Genomic DNA, 21,860 nt, shown 5'->3' on the forward strand with positions numbered 1-21,860 from the left:
ATATTCCCGCCAAGCGACTCTACCCCTATCTTATTTGACCGGTGAGAGAAAAAAGGTGAAGGATCCGTGAATGTTCGTATTTTGAGGTTAAGACGATTGAGTGGAGACCTAGATTTTCCAGTGATTCCTCTCGTTTCCAACGATTAGTCTTATCTCCTATTACTCCATTTACAATTCCACATTCGAATCTGTACATTTAAACCACCAATTTCTCTTCAAACACGTTTCCTTATGTTTTGGAGTCGCGCTAGGCGTTGGTTTTACATCAGGTGAAGGATCAACGCAGACGAAACCAAACCAATTTTTGGAGGTGCATGTTTGGGTTGTAGTCGATGGGGTTGAGGTTGTGGGTGAGGGCAGAGGTGGTGCGGAAGTTATGGAATGGGATGAATCTTTTGTACTCGAGACAGAAACGGATGTGGAAGTAGAGGTGGGATCTTTGCAACCAAACCAGCCAGGATGCTCACAAGTTGTTGTTGCTGTTGTACTCGTAGTAGAAGAGGTGGAAGTGGGTGTATGTGGCACTGAAGTGCTACTGCTTTTAGTGGTAGTTTTCTCATCTTTGCAGCCAAACCAGCCAGGGGTTTTGCAAGTTGAGGTTGATGTTGATGTGGTAGTAACCGGTACGCTAGTCGTAGGTTTGGAGGTTGTAGATGCATCTTCATCTAAACAGCCCCACCAGCCAGGCGTTTTACACGTGGAGGTACGACTCCGAGTGTTCGTGGTCGAAGTCGATGGCGCTGACGTGGCAGTGCTACTGCTGTTGCCTTCTACCTCTTTCCAAAGTGGACAGTCTACACATTCCGGTGTAAATTTGCAAACTGGTACTGTATCGTAAACTTTTATGATTTGCTCGATAACAGTTATGATCTTGTGTGACCAGATGTGTACTCCCCACCCGTGATCGGCCACAACGTCATAAACACACTCCATACCGCTATGGCATGAGCTTTCTAATGCGTATCCAGCGTATGAACAAGAAGCGGTAGCTCCATTGCACGTTCCCAAATAGATCGGGTCGGCAGTATGTCCAAAATGATAAGCTCCAGTAAACTCACGCTTTTGTGGTGTACTTGGATTGTGACCTGGTGGCGCTGGTAGACCTAAACGACTTACGGGTAGAGCATCTGGAACGGCCTCGAATGTAACAACAGGAATACCATATGTCAGCCCTAACATAGAACTGACCGACCCACCAAGAGAGTGGCCTGACATCCACACATTTGCGTTAGGATAAAGAGCTGTGACATTGGAGTACAGGTGTCGAGCCGCGGTGTAGTATCGGTTTTCAGACCTTAAGCTTTTCTTGAGGCACGATACATTGCAAGTGTAAGTTCCAGTAGCACAATCGCAGACTTGTCGGTAGAAAGAAGCACCTTGTTGGCCACAACAACAACTGAAGAACAAATTGTCGTTCTCCTTATCGTTTGTAGTTGTCCCATCTCCATCGTACACCGCAAGACTCGTTCCTTTCAATCCTATGACAATTGTCGAGTTCGACTCATCCATATAGATATAACCTCGTAGCCCGTCGGCATCCCAGCCAAATCCATAGTCATCGGTTCGATTAAAACCCCCATCGACGTCCTTCCAATCCCCTGTTTCTGGTTTATCCACGTAGGCGTTTCGCAGCCATTTGTGCCAGTGTTATGATGGTATCCTGTCTGTATGTCCGGTCAGGAATTTCGTCAACAGTCCAAGCCGACGGTGACAATGCCCATACATCTCCGCTCTCTCTTGATGCCGCCACCATTGGATCAACCACTGAAGGTCTCCTGTCTTTTAATCGTTCTATCTTCACTGGGCTCTTCTTCATAACCAATGGCCTTGTCACCTCTTGTAGTGGCCCCTTTCCATCTTCGGATTCCAGCCATACTGTTGACTTGGACTTGGTATCTAAAATATCGAGTTGTTTGTGTAGTTGAGGGTATTCGTACGTTCCATGATGGAAGACGTGGCGAAGGGACTGTTGTTTGCTATTAGCATATTTAAAATGTGGCGGTGAAAGTATATATTTACAAATACATGATTTCCAGCGGAATCCTGTCCAGGATCTGATTCTGGAATCAAAGGTGGTAATATGGGCAATATTGGTTGCTGCTGTTGTTGTTGTCGTTGATGAGTTGAGTCCGATGCACTTATCGGTGTCGATAAGGCCAGGAAAGATAGTAGTAATTGAGCTGTAACCCTGCCAGCAGAAGAACAAGATGTAGATGATTTATACCTCATCTTTTAGAAAGTACTTATGGATGAGGAAACAAAAGAAATGAAGATACTTTGCTACTTTGTTGTATATGATTAGCAATATAGTAGGTATGTTTTGTTGAGCACACTCGAGTATTGAGATGAGAGATGATTGATGGATGATACTCGAGTAGATGACGATAGTTTAATGTCCAAGAGGCGTCACAAGCACACAAGCATTAGGCGGAGGATTATACTTCTGTGCAGGACATTGAAATGAAGAAATCCTATTGGTTCTCTGGCTAATCCTTGCGCATCTCTTATATTTCACAGCCTCGAGACAACAATCTCGGTTTGGTTGGTGTTGGGAAAGATTGCCGTACCTGACAGGAGAAGGAGATCCATTCATATGATCAAATGTACCGTTAGTCATACTCAGCTATACGCCCAAGTTGAAGGTTGTACCCAAGTCAATCTGGATCGATTGGGAAAGCCGACCCCTTCGTCATACCTCTCTCAATTTACCAAAAGATACGCCGGCCGGAATACAAAACCACATCCAATACCTACCTAGTACATCACAAATCGAAGACCAACTGGCAAAAGCTGGCGTCAACGAGTGAGTCGTCCATAGCTAATTAAGGCAGTAGCTTATTAGTCCTCGTTCTCGTGGACTTATCTATTATAAACACACGTAGCTTCAAGCTAATCACGGAAACTACTTCGACTAGGTACTCAGACTATCAGACTACATCGAGTACTACTATCTTCCATTTCCTTTCCTTTCCGTCCATTTGAGTGCCTTCTACCTCCTGTTTGGTTCATCACAATCAATTTATGCTTATGAAATGTAACTTGATTCTCTTCCTTTTACATACATCGAACTCTTCAATTTTCCCACACTCTTTTACACAACGATCCCCGGTTGTTGCTCAAGCAAAGTAGAGTTTCAGGCGTCATCGTATTCATGCGACTTTAGTTCATCACTTCATAAATAGGTATTAATTGTTCATCTTCTCGATTTTCTCTCATTGCCTTCAAAATGCAGTCATTTACTGACAAGATGCATTTTACTTTACCAGATTTCATGTCGTCTCCAGGGAAAAAGAGTGATAGCCAACGGCCTCGTCCGTTGCAGCTTTCCAAGTCATTTTCAAATCAAGAACCACCGTCCAGTCCGGATCGTCTATCCCGTCCTCTCAGAGCAAACACCATACAGAACGGCACTGTCCCGTCAATACTGATGTCGGACACAGCAAAGTTGGGAGAAAACCAGCGACCTGGGACACAATCAAATATTTTTGAGAAAACCTCCGGGCATGGAGGAGAGGGCGGGGAATCGACTGAGGCGTCTGGAAAGTTACCCGTGGACTTCGATGAACTGCCTATAGAACTTGTGAGCTTAGCAGATAGGTCAGTTGAATCTCTAGCATAAAGCAACCAACACGCTTGATTAACATCCCCTGTAGTTTTATTGATTCTCTATCTGCAAAGATTCATCCCACCCCTCCTTCAGTCGACAAATTATCGGGGCTTTTTCAAGACTTCTATGCCGTTGCCGCCAATCACATCAACACTCACATCTCCGCATTATCCTCCCGACAACATCGCGCAAGCTCTCCAGCGCCACCAGCCTCATCGTTATCCGCGACGGCGAGCAAGATCAGAGCGAAAGCTACTTCTATGAATAAGGAACGTCCCAAAGTAATAGAAAGAAAATCATCTGAACAACAGATGTTAACTAGCGAAGAAATCAACGAGCGGAAACGTGCTAGGAAAGCGCTTGAACATAAACGTGTTGCATTAGAAGAAGCAATGGAGAGGAGAGTTTGTGAAGGCATATATGATAGGATATGGCGACACAGGAGTTCACAAGATGAAGCTCAGGACGAGAAACTCCGATCGAAAACTGCCGCTTTGTCAGTGGTTGGGATAGGGTTGGTAGATTTAGGAGTCGATTTGGGCATAGAATCGAGTGAAAAGCCAGACGCGGCTGAAAAGCGAGAACTGGAGGTTCGAGAGTGGCTAGAAGGTGCCAGAGGAGAGTTGATTGCGATGAACGACGAAAGATATCCTCTTGGGAAACTTAACCACTTAAAGGCAGCCCATAAAGGTATTGTTGATACCTTATCACACTTTCATCCATCTTCATCGGCGGATGAGATCATGCCTATGCTCATCTTTACTCTTATAACATCTCGACCTGAAGGGATGAATGTTATAAGCAACCTTTACTTTATACAGCGATTTAGATGCGAAACGAAGATTGATGGGGAAGCTGCTTATTGCTTAACAAACTTAGAAGCTGCGATTTCTTTCCTTGAAACTGTAGATCTGGCAAGTTTGAGGGCAGACGAAATTCCATCAGGGCCAATCAAAATCAGTAGTCGACCCAGCACACCGAAAACAGATAAACCTGACTCTTTGACAGTTGGTATTACACCTACAGGTCTCTCAGCTCCAGCAACTGTTTCTGCAACTCCAAGTCCTTCTGTGTCTAAACCTACGAACTCACCCGTGTCCACACTTCGGCCTACGGTTCAAACAGCGGATCGAAGGCTTAGTGATTTATTCCAGCCACCCGCGGCTTTCGGGGCAGCTGGAGATGCAATATTCGACACCGCTGATCAGGGGTTCAAGAGTATTGGTAACAGTTTGGAAGGTAGCTATAAATTCCTGCTTGGAAAGCTAAAAGAGCGCGACTCCAAAGGCCAAGCTTCAGAAATCGCTATACCAAAAACGCTAGATGATGCCCGAAAGCTTATCAGTACACCTCCACCAGAAGATGACGGATCTGTAAGTGGTGGAAGCACTCCTCAAAGCCCGACTGTTAAGGAACATAAGGATGGGTCTAGTGCAGAGACGAAGCCCGAGGGACGTAGCCGAAGTGATTCGGCTCAGAGAATTGATGATAGAGTTCTCAGCTTCATTGGTGGTCGCAAAATGACTAGAGAAAGAAGCGCGGATAGTAATCGAAGTGGTGGTAGCTCTAGCAAAAGGGTTGCATTTGCTCAAGAAGAAAATGGAGAGAAAGGGACGCCCTCTCCGCAGGCTCCTGCTGGCAATCCAGCCATTGTTGAATCAATGCGAAATCTCGGCAACTCACTCAACCCGATGAACAGGATTGCTGGGATGGGTATGATGCGTAGTTTTGGACGTGTAACAACTCCAACAACGCCCACTCCGACTAGATCAGCCGTACTGGATGGAGGGACTGCTGAATTGACTAGTGTATGTATCATGTACCCTGTGTAATTCATACTTACTGACTTTGATAGACATTCCCTGATTTAGCTGCGTCTCTACCACCCAAAGAGACACGCAAAATCGCGCCACCGAACAAACGATTCATGGAACTTCAAAATCCAGGGGATCTCAAAATTAGTGAGGTAATGGAGTTATTGAGAGATTATAGAAGATTAGCAGGAGCTTTAAAAGATCTTGGGGCTGTTTAGGTGGTATCACCATAATTTTCTTTGATTATCTTGTCGTCTACATATCTTCGGATACCACGTTCCTTAATTTTTTCTTTGTCTTATTTTTCATTCCATAGGCTGTCTTTAGGACATTGGGAATCTGTTAGAATGGTGTTCATTGGGGCGTGGATATGGGAAACATAGAATTGAATGGGTATATGGTATGGGATTTGACTTGGGAGCCTCTGACGAGTGGGGAATGTCTGAATTCAAAACTTGACATGAAAGTGAACTAAACTCGGCCTGAAGAAACACATCGATACACGTGGGTTTCGATTTAAAATTCGATGGATCGAGAGAGGATGAGCTATATCGTTACATTTTTTTCAGAGGAAGATCAAGAGTTAGACACACGGTATTGATTTAAAGGATTTGGGGCGGTTGAATTTGTTTGACATGATGGATGTAGTAGACAACAGAAGATCGGGAGACATCAGTGAAGGTGAGTACTCGAGTACACTCTATGTGATAAAGTAGAAATTGTGAGATTGAAAATGAGAAGAATTTCAAAATCATCTGTTTGTAATTATTGTGATGCGTCGATGTGATTTGAGCACTATGACTGGACATTGAGATGGATTTTATCGGGAATCGGAAATACTTGTTTTTGGTTGTATGGTTATTTGTGTTTGTTGTAGTAGGAATTAACCTGGGCTTTTAATAAGAATGAAAAGGGGTTGGCTAGCTAGCGAGAATCGAGATGGGTTTTTGTGTTTGAGTATTCGTGCTAGTTGAATATATACATAGTTGTATAAGTACCTGTGACGTATCTCGGATGTTTTCTCAATTATAATAATGTTGTAATCTTTAAGTTGGATAGTAGATAACCCACCTCTCTTGATTTCGTATGGATGTATATATACGCATATTAATATTAATATTATTTGTAGTGAGTATAAATATAAACATATGTAAATATATGTGAACATTGACGGAGAATGTGAAAGAGAAGATTTTGAAAGGGATTCATTTGTATTTATTGAGTTGTATATTTCTGGGGTGAGTAAATTAATAGGTAGGTGTGTAGAGGAGTAGTAGATAGTTGAAGTGATTCGAATAGGATGAATAGGAATCTAGGTATATTGATGAGAGAAAGGGTTGGAGATTCAGTGGTATAGTTGTATGATGATGGATGTATTTGAGAGGAAGGGAAGTTAGGGGACGGAGAGATATTGGGGGATTGTAGGATTGTGGAACTGTGAGCAGATATGGATATAGTTGGGGTTAGGGTTATATTGATGTTGATATTGATATTGAAAAGGTTTGAATGTTCAGAATTGTTAGGATTTAGATGCTTGAATGCTGAGTATACTTTTTGTCTTACGTGGATTTACTCTGTTTATTCTTTTTAGTCTTTTTATTATTCACTTTTTATTATTCACTTTTTATTATTCACTTTTTATTATTCACTTTTTATTATTCACTTTTTATTATTCACTTTTTATTATTCACTTTTTATTATTCACTTTTTATTATTCACTTTTTATTATTCACTTTTTATTATTCACTTTTTATTATTCACTTTTTATTATTCACTTTTTATTATTCACTTTTTATTATTCACTTTTTATTATTCACTTTTTATTATTCACTTTTTATTATTCACTTTTTATTATTCACTTTTTATTATTCACCTCTTATTATTCACTTCTCATTATTTATTCCTTACTATTCACTTTCTATTACTCACTCCTTCCTTCCTTTAACAATTCCCAGTCATTTTGCATATCTCTGAGATCGCCTGCTCCTCTTATAAATCTTTTGTTGCAAATCTGCATTCATATCTACTTCGGAATCTTAAGGCAGAGTGATCATTTTCATATCCAAACTTGTAATTGTAAGCATAATCGAACGATAAGAAACTTCCAGTGCCCTCCTCTCGAAAATTCAATAGTTCCGATTGGTCGAATCTACAGTGAATAGTATCGTTGCACGTCTGCAGATAGCCCGGGTATCCGGGGTATCCTGTCATCCTACTCGCCTACTCATTCTAGAAAAGCTACATCAGACCAGACTTTGAAAATCTTTCATAACAATCCTCTATGTTCCGAAGTTATCTAGACAGCGCAGAGATGAGATCACAGTGCCGCAAAGTAAATCCTTATATACTGGTCTGAAGGATAGGTTCAGCTCGTCAATTTAGGTTCTACATCCTGGAGTAGTTATCCAAAATCTTAATCATACTATTGCATTGTGACGACATGATCATTTCCATCTCAGCCAGAAGTCGGATCAAGATATGGAGGGTGGTAATACAAGATCTAGACCCCCAAAAGGCTTATCGGAAGTTATTTCAGATATGCAACAAAGGGGGGTTTGGCTGAATATTAGGAACCCTTCAGTGAGGTGGGATGGAATAGTGTGACCTTTGTTCATATTGGGAATAGACACGAAAATGAACTAGATTCTGAGAGCACATCTCCTCGTTAAACTTGGCACTCCGCCGAAGCCTTTGACGAATCTGCAAATGAGTCGTCGAAAGGATGATGAGAATGATTCTTGGCAAGCTGAATCTGGAAAATCCATCTATTCTGCACTCTATAATCCCTCCAATGTATGTCGTTATGCAATATCACTGCCAGTCTTTCGTTGTATGGATTGGAGCGAAAAACTTTGCACCTAAACTCCGAACATCAGATTCCTCGATCTTGGCTCATCCTGTCATCTATCTGGAAGGAGGTGTCCTTTCCCTTAAATTAATATAATACTGTCAGATGAGCACTTGCGGTAAACTTAATCATCTTATAATGACACACTTTTTCTGTTGCAAAAGCGTCCGGACCGCAACTGCCGTTCGGTAATTCAGGCCAAATATGAAGTTATGAACTGATTCGCAGATGGACCACACATTTCCCCGGATTTGTTTGATGTACTCCAGACTTGGCAGTCTTGACTTAATTAATATTGAAGTTAATAACGGGTTTATAGAATTGTGGAATGAAGATGTAGTTCTTGGCATGTGGTATTAAAATGGTAATTCCCACGTGTGAAACTTCATATGTTTTGAAGACATTCCTTGAATCAAGGTTGTGCAGTCAGTACAACAATCATCATGAGAAGTTCGGATATCGCATTTGTCTTGCTAAAGTGTTGTGGCAGCAGTCAGAAGCCATGCGACTTTCCAGGAACTTTGGATAAATGGTGTTGATCAAGTCGGAAACTGTGTTCGATTGCCTCCTACCAATAGTCCTGTCACCGATTTAACATCGACTGATTTGCGGTATGTAATTTTACCATTATTTGTAGCGTTCTAAAGATATTTCTACCGACTGACTATATGAACAGGTGTAATGTCGGAGGCACAGTTGGAGTATCCGGGGTATGTTCAGTGGCAGGTATGTCAATCTAAATCGTAAAGAATTTGCTTAAACTGACATACAACAAGCTGGAGAGAATGTAACCGTAGAGATGCATCAACAACCCGGAGATCGATCATGTGCCAATGAAGCCATTGGAGGCGCTCATTATGGACCGGTCATTCTGTACATGTCCAAGGTCTCGAATGCGGCGAACGATACTGGCGCTAGTTCATGGTTTAAAGTAGACCAAGAGGGATACGATGTGTCTCGTCAGTGGTGGGGTTCGGCATGTTTTCCCCTTTCTCTAACCCAAGTCAAATCTCTCGGCTTCTTCCTAGCTTGGAAGTACATAACCAAAGTATGAGGCTACACACATATGCAGCAAACCCTAAACGCCAACTGTGGAAAACGTTCTTTTATCATTCCATCAACACTAGCACCCGGTGACTGCTTGCTGCGCGCAGAAGTCATCGCTTTGCATGTAGCAAGTTCTGTAGGAGGTGCTCAACTCTACCTGTCTTGTTTTCAACTACGTGTAACTGGGTCTGGCTCAAAGAACCCCACTGGAGTACTATTCCCAGGGGCATACTCGGCAACCGACCCGGGGATTCTGATCAATATTTACCAACCCATAAATAATTACACCATACCCGGACCAACTACAGTCTTTACTGGCTAGGCAGTAGGTAATGAGCATATACACTTTAAGATGGAAAGAGTTGATTGGAACATGTGGTAGATACCATCCTGCAGAACTCGAAAGCAAGAAGCGGAAATGAAAACCATATGTTGAGCAATGAAGTCCGCGATAATGACCCTTTTCAAGCTTAACATGCTTTTGGTGATGTCTACATGGCTGTCTGGCATGCGAGTGAAATGATAACGTTTTTCAAGCACAAAGGCCTCGTTCCCAAGCGGTTAACTCCTGAATGACCTTGTCGAAAGTATCGATTCACAATATTTACCTAATCATGAAAAACAGAAGCTCAAAACGCGTAATACGGACTGCTCATATCTGTGATGATGAGTGCAGAACACATGGCGCTTAGATCATGTGCCCACATAAACTACAGGCTTAAGAGCATTGCCGAAATACTAATGACGATTTGGCATGAATCCTTGTAGTGCATGCCCAAAGAGCTACGGAGTATAAGGAACAGGTAATTGCCGATCTGGGGGTGAAAGTTTGATGTTGCATTAGATCAATGTGGTTGATGCGACTGGATGAATTGAGTTCTGGTAGTGGGGTCCAATTGTCTGTACTGTGCTGTACAATCCGAGGTGAGAACCCGGGAGTTTGGTTGTAGCGCCGTGGCATGAAAAAGGTTTGCGAGGGGAAGTATGTGGTTTCACAGAACGGAGGCCTTAGGAAAGCGATGCGGTTCGGATGTACTGAGTCTTACGGGGGGGCGAAAGACTTGGCTTCAGTGTCACCTCACCTTGAGGTAATAAGCGCCATTGGAGCACGAAGTATACTTGACGGACGAGGTGACATTGTGCCTCGGATAATTTGAATCGGATGAGTGGAAAGATCTGACGATTTTGATGAGTTACGATCTCGGGCACGTAGGTTGATACCTACAACAGTTGCGTGGCTTGTATCCGTTCCATGATACCCGTGGACTAATAATAAAGTAAATCTCAACTTGATACGAACCCTGAACTGTTATGCTGTTGAGCTACTATGTCCTATGGGGTCTAAAAAGATATTGTTGGATTGTTTTGCAGCGGCAATGGGCGCAATAGATTCATTCCAACATGCGACAGGTAGGCTGAGCTGGACTGGGCTGATGAGGATGAAATTGGGGGCGACTGGTCTTTCCTTTACCTTTCCATTTCCCTGTCTCCTTCCCTTCTGCTGATTCATCTTATCTTATCCACAACACCAACAATTAGACAATACTTCAACCGGCCCGCACCGGAAACTAATCTCGAGCCAATTAAAATAAATAAAGTTTGAAGAACAAGTAGAAGCGAAATAAGCGAATATTGGGCAACAAGAAGAGTGATTGGATCAAATTGAATCACGTAGATCATGTGGATCATACCAAGGTGGGTATAATGTAAATGTCGATATTTGAGAGAAAAAAATGGTCTGGAGTCCTTTCCCCCCGAGCTGAATTATCGAATATGTGATGACATTTCCAAAAGGGTAGGTGGCGATGAGAACATCGAATCGATTACTCTTCTCAAACACCGTGGGTTAGAAAAGTGGAAGCAAATAACATACAGGAAGCCACTCTCATGTATATCACCAAATGTTGGTGTTTCGAACATCTGCCCAAACATAGGTAGATACAGAGTAGGTAGACTGTACGTGCTTGCTACAACAATTCATCAATCCATCAACCCATCAATAAATAACACAGCCATGCTTCAATTCGGAATCTCGGACCCCAAAAGAGGTATTGTCAAATTCAACCGTCTTTTTCCCGTTGGCTATGCCTTTTGCTTGAGAAAAAGGAAAGCAAAGAGAAGATCCAAATCACCCAAATCATCCAATGGATTCCTCAATCACAACAATAGGTCAACGGCCATCTGCATATTCCGCCACAAATTGAGGAACATCAGGAACATCAGAAATACGGCAAATACTGATTTGATCAAACAAGGAAAGAACTTCCTTGTCAATTTCTCTGGACCCCAGCTTCTTCTTTTCTTCATTCGACCAATCATCAAATGTGACGACTTGATTGAGTGATGGGAAAGAATGGAAATGATAAAAAAATGTCGAAGCTCTCCAATCATGATGATAAGATGAAGATATACCCATGTTCATACATATGGCCAGTAACCATGTCTGCATGGGTGCCTTGTACCTTACCTTGGCCTTCTATTCAACCGCCAGACTCTTATGTGATCGATGCACCGGGAAGGAAGTGGATGTGATGCTGCCATGCTGCCATGCTGCCATGCTGGTTGCGGAGAACCTTTCTCAATTAGTAGAAGCACAACTGCATTTCTTATCACACACATAATCCACTATCACCTCAATTTTTCAAGTCATACTGGTACAAGAATGTCAAATTTCCGCAACACGAACTTATTCATGAAGTCTATGAGTCGGTTGAATGTTGTGGGACGAACACTTCCTTTTTTTAATATCTTCATGACGGTTCAATAGAGGATCAATCAACCTTCAATACCTACCTATATTACAGTAATATTTGGGTGAGATAGATCTTGCTGGTCGAGATCAAATATCAAACTATTATTCATTATTACTCCACCTTACGATACACAAGAAAGATCCTTGACGAGATAGAAAACGATAAGGGATTGATTCGAATGACGAAGGTTCAATAATTTATACACCACCTGCCACGAATTCCTCTTTCCCGTTACTCCCCAATATATAATAATAACATATCTGCAACATGCGGTCTTCAATATTGGCTCCGAGCCTCTTCCTCATCACGTCCTTCACACAATCCACGAGTGCATTGAAAGCTCTACCGGATTCACCATGTGCATCGAAATGCGGCAATGTTTTAGGAGGAACCTCAGGAGAGAATGATATCGTGTGTCAGAATACGGACTATACAAGCTTGATTGGAACAACATACTCGGGTTGTGTGGGATGTCAATTGACGAGTACTTTTGTTGATCCTTCAACGAATGAGACGGATTTGGAATGGGGTTTATGTTCGTAGTTCTTTCCTCAAATTTATGTGTTGAAGTATGACTAACATGGCGGGTACATAGATAATTTGAGATATGCCATGAGTTGGTGTCTCTTCGGCTTCCCAAATAATACAGATGTGGAAGATACGCCATGTATAACGTCTCTATCGTGTGCTCCAATGAAGAATGCCATCGAATACGGAAATTTAACGACGGATGCCCAAACTGAATATGGCTATTGTTCAGACATCGCTACGAATCAAATCGCCGAATGTCAGAACTGTCTCGAGATCTCCAGAGCGACATATTATCTGAACAACTTTTACACTCTCCTCTATGGAGCCTGTGATCAGCAACCCGCACCAGGCTCAACATTATCCTTTCAAGGTTCGCCCTTTTCCACAACTCAACTCAATATGACATCTCCCACTCCCACCGCCGTACCCGGTCAAACCTATTCCGGTCTCTCTCTTAATGCACGAATCGGAGTCGCAGTAGGAATAATTGTCTTCGCCCTCTTCATTACCGGTTTTTGCATCGTATTCAATGGCCGCCGTCGCCGCCGTCGCATTCTTCGTCAACATCAACTCGATACCGGCTATGCAGCTTGGAAAAATGCACACGACGTCGATGGACTAAGTGGCCATATCCCTGTCAATGAAGTAGATAGTGCAGTCTCTAATATGACATCCGGATCGGGAGGATTCTTTGATAGTCCTAATTCCCAAAAACCCCTACAACCGAATTATTGGGGTCAACAACAACCTCATGGGGGAAATTTCAATGGGCCGGCCGTCATGACGCCGATTGAAGATAGTCCTATTACTCCCATGGCTGAGAAGGTGTATCTGTCTCCTTATTCCTCACCATATAGTAGTCCGGCCACAGCATCTACAGATGCAAATGGGAGGAGTCCGAATATTGATCAGTGGCCTATGGATCGAAAGGGAAGCTTCGGCCAGAGCAGTTTCGGTCAAGGAGGAGGCAGTATGGCTGAGAAACTTAAGGCCCGAGAGAGGGAAAGAGAAAGGAGGAAGAAAGAAGAAGAAGTGATGAATGAGCGCAATCAAATCGAGTTGCAGAATATGCAACATTTCCAGAGCCAAAACGTGGCTCCGGTTTTGGGGCATCCGGGATATGGAAGGGACCGAGATGGGGTGAGAGGATTATCGAGTGAGGATGCGAGGAGAGGTGATGCCCTTTAATATTAACTAGGACCTAGGGGCTTGAGAGGGGTGTCGTTGTTTGTTTATTTTGAGTGTGGATTTTTTGTATATCATTTCTTGTGTTTGATTATTTGATGATACCATTTTGCGAGGGAGGGAAGAGGTAGAACTGATTAGTTCGTCCTAGGAGGAATTGATGGACGAATTAACGAATGAATGAATCGTTAATACTGACTGTAAAGTCATTTGGAAGGCACATGACGAGGAAATAAATACTACTCCAGCAAAAAGTAAATTGGGAGGAAATGAGACTCTTTTGATATCATCAATGGAATATATACAGGTGTTATGTATATCACCACAATCCATTCACCCACATTGTACCATGAATAAAAATAATAACACCCTGCCTGTGAATTTAAATCTCTGTGCTTCTCTCCACTGTTCTGCAACGATCATCTCGAGAATGTAGCTTGATAACCAATGGTTTAATGTTCATAATTGAGTATCCATACACATATTGCATGTATCTGTACTTTATATTCTATTTTTATGTTGCTGAAGATTAGATTTGGGGGAGAGAGGAGGAGGGGAGCTCTAATTTGTCTATTGTAACTTGTAAGCGCTGGGAGAAATTGGGGAGGGGGAAGGTCGTTTTGAATTGATAGTTTGTATATATGTATTTATATTTATATACATACTTTCGAATTGTGATTTTGAGAAGTCTTAGGGAGTGGAGTATAGAGTGGTATTTTGGGAGATGGTGAGTATCTATCTTGTGGTTTATGATATGGTATTATATGATATGATATATATAATGCGGTATCGAGTTATTGATATTAATATTGATATTAAAAAAACGAACTATCTGAACATAGGTATAATCAACACCACAAGAAACAATATTTGAAGAGCTGTGTTGTATACTATGCGATATCAAAGGAACCGCTTCCCTTTTAGATTCGCTTATCTAACTTTTAATAATTCATTAATGTAGTAGAAGCTACAATCATGTCAGGGAATTCTCTGCGAAAGCGCTGAAAAGGAGGGTAAGGGGAGGAAGAACAAATCCTAGCCTGTAGCTAGAGAGTTGGGTGTTGATTTCACTTAGTATATGAATTGAAATTTTGATTTGATTTCAGTTTCGGTTTCGGTTTCGGTTGTAGATCATTGGTTTGAGAATATTGAATGTTGAATACTGTATGCTCTGATTTGTTGAAGATTGGGGCTTTGAGTACTAGGTTGGATTAGAAAGGGATTGCGTAAGGTTGTGTAGATACTAAAAATGACTGGCCACATGAATTAATTTGGTATAATTACCTATGTATAGTTAATCTATCAAACAGATTCCAACATCCCAAGCCTAGTTTCGAAGCAAGGAAACAGATACCAAGCCAGCTGATACCAATCCCGCTCTTCCTAGCTATTAGTAGCTAGTTAGAAGACCACACACGCCTAAAGAAATTGTAATTAAGAAAATGTAGATAGTAATGAAAAGACGAAAGACCGGGTATCATTCAATCTCGTCCATTGTCGGCTCTTCAAAATTCTCCAGGCCATTGATCTTGATCCTGATTCTGATCCTGGTCGCTAATAACCGACATCCTCTTCGGTGCTCTTTTTTTCTTCCTTTGCCTTTCCTTCTCTCTAACTCTCTCCCTCACATCTTCAATATCTCCCCCTACGCGGGGACTTTTCGTTCTCTCCTCCCCACCACTATCTAACCTTGTTTCAATGTCCCATGCGCTCGGAGAAAGAGAGGAAGCACCAATTCCACTATTCTGCGTGCCATCGATAGCGGCTCCCGCGTAACTCATCGTTACGTCCGATTTCATGCTCACATCCCTGTTTCTGTCTACATTCCTTAACATCCTCTTATCTTGAGCCTTTTCCCGATTATAAAAACTTGCGCCCTCATTATTGTCCGTCATCCGCGCCAAATTTTGTGTTGGCGGTGAAAAAGTTCTTGGAGGATCAAAGGTGGGAGTCTGCATGTTAGACGAATGAGGATGCGAATACGGTGAGGAGGATTCCTCATGAAGCATTATTGGCACCGTATCTTCTGTTCTCGAATATGGATTTGAATGAGGTATTGAAGGGGAATAGTAAGCTTGATGAGCTGGAAGAATAATCGTATCGTGTTTATGCAAGCTTTCATCATCGCTTGGGTACTTTGCGAGATTGAGTGAAGGTGTGATATTTGTATTATTATGTTTTCTAGCTGGCGGAGGTGCAGCTAGGGTGATGGTTTTGGATCGCGTTTGTGGGTTTCCGAATGCACCTTCGTTAGGCGCAGTGATATTGAGAGCGCCGTATCTCTCATCCAGTGTAGTATGCCGTTCGCGTCCACGTTTTAAGGCAATATAATTACGCCATAGGGTGAAGATTATGAAAAGGGTAATGAGGAGAAGAATACCAAGACCTACGGATACCCCAATGATTGTGTGCTTAGATAGACCTTTTCTGGATTCGGTGGTGCTAGGAACGGTGGTGTTGTAGCTTTGTCCAGGGGATGTTTCGGTGATGGCATATTGAGAGAAGACGGAGGCATTGAGACCAATGATAGTTCCGTCGGGGGGCTGTTGGTGACATCCTGCTTGGAGAGCTATCAGGACTAGGTTAATTAGTATTTGGTCGTCATAACTTAAGGAGCAGAACTCACAATTTGAGAGATAGGATTCGGTGTTGCCAGATTGAAGACAACTTTTACATGCGGAAGTGCCGCCACTCAAAATAGAATTGTAGTTTGCCGAGCAATATCCATAAGCTGTTTCATTTTTGGTGATAAATTTTCCATCTTCAATTGCTAGTTGGAATGGGCCACAAGCTTTAGAGGTAGAGCATGGTGTCGCCATTGTATCTGTAGCATTGGCAAATCCATACAGGCATGATGCCAAAGTATAACGAATATTATCTACCGGGCGTTAGTACACAAGTGACTTTCAAAAAGTCACGACAAAACCAATCTTACACATAAAACAGTGTTGATCATTTTGGTCATTACCAGCTGCAGTACTCAACTGCAAGCAAGAGAGACATGATTTCAATTTTTGGCCAGCTGTAGTGGTTATGAAATGTTCATTTTGGCAGACAATTTCACTTCCATCAATACTGTCCGAGCCCTGGCCATCACTACATAAAGACATGCATGGTGAATCCGGTGTAACCATCAACGCGAGCGCGATGTTGTTGACAAGACTGAGTAGTCCAAACGATATTAAGAACATGGTTGGAGAGATGGTGACCGTAAGTGACGATTATGAAGCTCTCAAGTGAAGTTTTGAAACCATCAGTAGGATAACTTTCAATATCGAGCCTTGCGTTAGACTTTCTATTATCGTAGAGCTTGTGAGTTTGTCGCACAAGTCAGCCAGACTCGGTAACGTAAAGGTGTTAAATTTATCATGAAAGGCTCCGCTGATCAAATATTTATGAAATGAACAAACATATTGTAAAGACTACAGCACCTCGAAAAATAGAGAGATTATCAAAATGATCTGAAGAAGTCCTGCGGGTTTGTCGAGCGCGAGAATAGCCGCTTTGAAAGAGAATCCGTGATTCTTCACAGAAATCAGTCGAGATTCGAGCTTTCTGTGTTACCTCTCATCCATACGACTTGCCATGTATGAGGGAGAAAGTATGGTACCGTGCCGTCGGTGCTCAACAGATGCCCCAACTCTTCTCTTTGGAGGATGAGGGGCAAACCTATGTCTGTGGCGACCCAATAACGTAATTTGTTTATGTCCTGCAGGAGTTTTCTAACAAGGATAAACGGATGAACCATTAGCTTTGCACTCCCACACTCCATCACCTGTGTAGCAATGAACGGGGGTATTCATCATGTGTCTTGGAGATGTCCAAGAACTAAAGCTTATCTATCTATGCTCCGAATAATGCTTGAGGCTTTTATTCGAAATCGTTGTTAGGTTATTGCTAATTGGATAAAAAACCTTGAAACATGAATAGGCAAAATGGTTGATGATGAATGAAAGATAGGTATAAAACCAATTGTTGGTGATGAAGGTCCGGATATGCAGAAACCAACTGTTGGTGTATGGTAATTAAATCACTGCCTTGTCCATAGCCTACCATCATTCATTTATCCATGCTTGTTTGGCCATCCATCCGCCTCGTAAACTCGTACGCAGTACTACCTGCATAGGAGTACAATGAAGGTCTGTATTGTGTTCGGTCCCGTCAAGATGATAACAGCAGTCCGAAATGGTGGCGTGGGGTGGAATAACCAGGTTATGTTTCCCCATTCCGACTCCAACCTTAAGCTACGCGAGTTCCTTGCATGTGTGGCATTGCGAAAGCTGAGCAAAGACTGAACAATCGACAGGGGATCGGAAGGTTTTCAATCGTTTCCAGCCAAGCTTTAAGCGCTTCAATATCGGAATCTGAGAAGGGTAATAAATAGACAGGGTAGCCTGCATGGGTAAACTCACATACAGAGAAGGATTAGCCGTGTACGCTCTTCCTATTATGTAATCCTGCCTGGGCATTTCTCCAGTCTCAAGTGTTTGCTAATCACTCATACTCTTTTCCATCAATCTCAGAGAACGATTTCCTTTTCAATGACGGCGGCCACTTGACAAGTTGCTTCATATCTTCAAAGGGTCCCTGATTACGGAGGAGGTTCATGAATGCTAGATTAGCGTTTCCCCGCAATGTTAATTAGCACGCTCGTACGTGCGTACCTAGGTAGCTCTAGTTTTAGTAAATCCTAATATTCAACTCAACATGTAGCTCTAGAATATGATAATGTTCATGTTGGAGTACGGAAAGGTCCAGGAAAGCCCAACAAAGGAAACTCAATACGAAGATCCAAGTCCTCGAGAAATTAATCAAGTCACCAATGTAGATTGAATGATATCACGTGCTATTTATTTATGCAGTAATGCCTAAGGGTATGTGACAGTAATAATGACAGGGGGAGAACATAGGAACACAAAATAACAGAGTAGTGATATCAATTTGGTCAATGAGAGACTTAAAGATCCAAAGATCTAATAAGTGTCAAACCCTCCACAGGTAACGGCGCTACCTCCAATCGAGTACATACATCATGTCCCTCATCACCAAAAGCCTCTGGAGGGTTGGACCACTGCCAAAACCTTTAGCCTCAGTTGTCCACTTTCAACAAGCCAGAAATCTGTTGTACCACCAGCAGTCACGAGATGTTTCTACAATTCCAGGAGGAAAACGTATACACGTTGCTGGTACACATCGTTTACAGACGTTGATTGCCAATGGTATCGCTCAGTCTGCAAAAAATCCACTCAGGAATCCAGTAACCTTGATGGTAGCAAACAACGATTATATTCAGCAATATGTGGATACGGACGGCAAGATTCAAATAATCAAAGACGGCATTGCTACTACCATGGTAGGAGCTGTCGATATGGAAGTTCTTCCTTTCTCAATGGAATATTCTGTTCCTGATGGAACATTCCCTCCTTCTAAGAACTTAAGGTACAAACGTTTGTTGATGGATACTGCTCCGAATGAAGATGATCTCTTAGTTGATGCCGTCTCTTCGCTACTTGACAATGCTCCTCGTAACCTTGACTTGAAGGAAAAACACAAAGCGGCGCGATTGCCAATCTCGGATATGAAAGTCTGCGATTTGTCTTATTTTCTTGAATTGAACGCAAAATTTTGCGAACAAGAAAAGAGAAAACCTGTGGAAAGGGAAAATATCGTAGAGGTTCGAGCAGCACCAAAAGCTTCGGACCTCGAAGTTGTGCCTATAACTCACATAGCCAAAATCAATACTGACCCTATTGATTATTTGATCTACGGCGAACGGCCAAGAGATCTAATCAAATTTTTCAGAAACATCAAACACAGACTTCGTCCCTCTTCCGTTGTGGTGATAGTAGGAAACAACCCTGGTCTGGTTCAAGATCTATACGACCAAGAATTTCCAGATATATCAAAACGACCAAATTTCGTTGAATGTATCAATGCCACATACAGTAAGTATAGGTTCAATGTTTCTACCTTCTTGTTTAACCTAACTCTGTTCCCCGATTTCACCCTCTAATCTGTGTTTCATCCTATATACTCTTTGCTTTCTCGGGAAGCTTTAAAAACAAACTTTCTCCTGATTCTGTCCTTGATACACAATACTGACTCCTCGACCTTACAGTGGGAGAAACTCAGATTACGGGAATTTGGGACTCGCTCCGTTCCGTCCCGATAGTGAGTGGAAAACTCCTTCTAGGTCCACTCGCACGAACCTATGACGATGGTATGACTCCAGGTGAAGTGGAAAAGAGGGAGCAGGAAGTGGAATGCCTTGTCAACAGGGTAATGGATGCACCCCTATTTGGCGCAGAAAGAATCGATAGGCGTGGATTAGAGAGATATAAACTCAAGAAGCTAGTTGCGCGGGCTGTCATTTATCCTCTCACCGTTGCGTTCAATTGCATGATGGGCGAGATCTTTTCAACTGAGGAGCGGGTTACAGAAGCCAGACTGTTATTCGACGAAGCTTGTGCAGTGATACAATCTTTCGACGAATCATTGACTCGTCAAATTCTCTTGGACAACTTATTATGGGCAGTAGTAAGACACCCGAATATACGTCCTATCATGTTGAAGTGTGTCGAGCTCGGATTTGACACAAACATTGATTTAGACAATGGCTGGATCATAAAAAATGCACCACAGGGTATGACTCCAGTTCATACTAAGTACAGCAAAATTGTCAAGGAGAGATCTAGGGAATCAGCAAAAGCTATCGCGGCCGACAAAGAAGAAGCAGCAAAAGCAGAATCGCGACTTAAGATGGCAAAAGAGATAATCGCAAAGAGAATGGAGGAGAACGATACTGAGGAAGTAGTCAGAAGGGGCTTCAAAAGATTTGCCTTTGGAAAAAAGATCGAAGCTCCATTGAACGTTCCGGATAAAACATACTACAAAACTAGAAGTCCTTTGGAGGCTTCTGGCATTTGGCAAAAGCTAGAGATTCCTCTTAATGATCGAGTTAAGGAAGGAAGTGAGAGCAATCCGTCTGTTCATGTTAAGGAGTAGAGATGCTGTTGTACAGAAGATTAGCGAGTAGAGCGCGGAAGGAGACAATGGAGGGGATATTGAAAAAGCGCAATTGTAGAATATCTAAACATTCCGAGGTGGGAATAGTACAATGGATGAGCGACACGTTGTGCAAATCACAACGGGCGTGGATGACGGAAATGTCGATTATAAGACCCTGAGTATCTTTTTCCGTCTAGAGATCTTCTATCACTGTGCAGAAATCGCGGTTGAAACCTCTCCCTACGATACTCGATGATGGAGATTCGAAATGTCTTTTAGTGTCGAAGAGAGTCATGGCCATGCTATGAGTTTAGACTTGGCTCGCTGGAAGAATTTATAGAAATAGTCTAATCCAGGAGTCAAAGCTTTTGACTCCGTTTCTGTCTTCCTCTTCCTCTTCAACGCAACCACTTTATGTCACTTTTGATATATCTTCCTTTCCATGAAGCGAACCCCTGTAATGCAAGCAATAGAAACACATTTTAGACGAATGGGGGTTTTACTGATTTCATCTGTACTACATACCGTTTGTCAACAGCATACCTAACCGTTGATAGATGACAAGTAAAAGAGCAATGTATCTTTGTTTTTGTACTAGTGATCGTTGATTGTAGAATTTGTAGTCAATTTTCGAGCCATAGTGTAATAGCTGAACTACTACTATTGTTCACTACTATTATTCACTACTTTTATTCACTTCTTTCATTCACTCCTCTCATTCACTCCTTTCATTCACTCCTCTTATTCACTCCTCTCATTCACTCCTCTCATTCACTCCTCTCATTCACTCCTCTTATTCACGCCTCTTATTCACTCCTCTCATTCATTTCTCTCATTCACTCTCCCCACTATCATATCAACCCTCCTCTGCCCTCCATCCTCCACCCTCATACACTATACACCATATCCATCACTCCCCTTACTCAAATCTCCCTACCTCAGAGCTTCGACCCCAAACCCCCACAACAATCAACAACCAACAACTCATAACCTCCTAAAACAAATCCAAACAGGTCTACACCCATAACTTTCATCGCACTAACACTATATATACTAAGAGACCTTAT

General features: G+C 42.3%; 6 protein-coding genes across 6 annotated transcripts; 4 read left to right on the top strand and 2 right to left on the bottom strand.

Annotated features, from left to right (window-relative positions):
- Window positions 1-168: 168 nt before the first annotated feature.
- On the bottom strand, window positions 169-2,355 carry EAF02_010344 (uncharacterized protein; the record flags this gene model as incomplete). Its single annotated transcript, XM_038906392.1, is given in 3 exon segments — window positions 169-1,598; window positions 1,618-1,966; window positions 2,020-2,355. The coding sequence occupies 3 exon segments, from the start codon at window positions 2,227-2,229 to the stop codon at window positions 169-171; spliced, it is 1,989 nt and encodes a 662-aa protein (XP_038753656.1). The 5' UTR covers window positions 2,230-2,355.
- An 892-nt stretch (window positions 2,356-3,247) lies between these two features.
- Window positions 3,248-6,199, top strand: EAF02_010345 (uncharacterized protein; the record flags this gene model as incomplete). Its single annotated transcript, XM_038906393.1, has 3 exons — window positions 3,248-3,597; window positions 3,654-5,415; window positions 5,463-6,199. The coding sequence occupies 3 exons, from the start codon at window positions 3,248-3,250 to the stop codon at window positions 5,637-5,639; spliced, it is 2,289 nt and encodes a 762-aa protein (XP_038753657.1). The 3' UTR covers window positions 5,640-6,199.
- A 2,513-nt stretch (window positions 6,200-8,712) lies between these two features.
- EAF02_010346 (uncharacterized protein) lies at window positions 8,713-9,638 on the top strand (the record flags this gene model as incomplete). The annotated part of the gene is made up of 5 exons (XM_038906394.1): window positions 8,713-8,719; window positions 8,760-8,880; window positions 8,946-8,995; window positions 9,046-9,317; window positions 9,342-9,638. 5 exons carry the CDS (start codon window positions 8,713-8,715, stop codon window positions 9,636-9,638), a joined length of 747 nt encoding a protein of 248 aa, XP_038753658.1.
- A 2,698-nt stretch (window positions 9,639-12,336) lies between these two features.
- On the top strand, window positions 12,337-13,788 carry EAF02_010347 (uncharacterized protein; the record flags this gene model as incomplete). Its single annotated transcript, XM_038906395.1, has 2 exons — window positions 12,337-12,604; window positions 12,665-13,788. The coding sequence occupies 2 exons, from the start codon at window positions 12,337-12,339 to the stop codon at window positions 13,786-13,788; spliced, it is 1,392 nt and encodes a 463-aa protein (XP_038753659.1).
- A 1,502-nt stretch (window positions 13,789-15,290) lies between these two features.
- EAF02_010348 (uncharacterized protein) lies at window positions 15,291-16,976 on the bottom strand (the record flags this gene model as incomplete). The annotated part of the gene is made up of 3 exons (XM_038906396.1): window positions 15,291-16,363; window positions 16,412-16,663; window positions 16,721-16,976. 3 exons carry the CDS (start codon window positions 16,974-16,976, stop codon window positions 15,291-15,293), a joined length of 1,581 nt encoding a protein of 526 aa, XP_038753660.1.
- A 1,775-nt stretch (window positions 16,977-18,751) lies between these two features.
- EAF02_010349 (uncharacterized protein) lies at window positions 18,752-21,172 on the top strand. The gene is made up of 2 exons (XM_038906397.1): window positions 18,752-19,730; window positions 19,904-21,172. The coding sequence occupies exons 1-2, from the start codon at window positions 18,818-18,820 to the stop codon at window positions 20,788-20,790; spliced, it is 1,800 nt and encodes a 599-aa protein (XP_038753661.1). The 5' UTR covers window positions 18,752-18,817; the 3' UTR covers window positions 20,791-21,172.
- The last annotated feature ends 688 nt before the right edge of the window (window positions 21,173-21,860 follow it).

The sequence above is a fragment of the Botrytis sinoallii genome (assembly GCF_014898435.1).
Source record: "Botrytis sinoallii strain Bc 23 chromosome Unknown BSIN_025, whole genome shotgun sequence".
In the NCBI taxonomy this organism is placed as follows: Eukaryota; Fungi; Ascomycota; class Leotiomycetes; order Helotiales; family Sclerotiniaceae; genus Botrytis; species Botrytis sinoallii.

Coding starts and splice junctions, on each gene's coding strand:
- EAF02_010349 (XM_038906397.1), top strand. CDS start 18,818: ATGTCCCTCATCACCAAAAGCCTCTGGAGGGTTGGACCACTGCCAAAA. Junction 19,731..19,903: donor ATGTATCAATGCCACATACA/GTAAGTATAGGT, acceptor TCGACCTTACAG/TGGGAGAAACTCAGATTACG.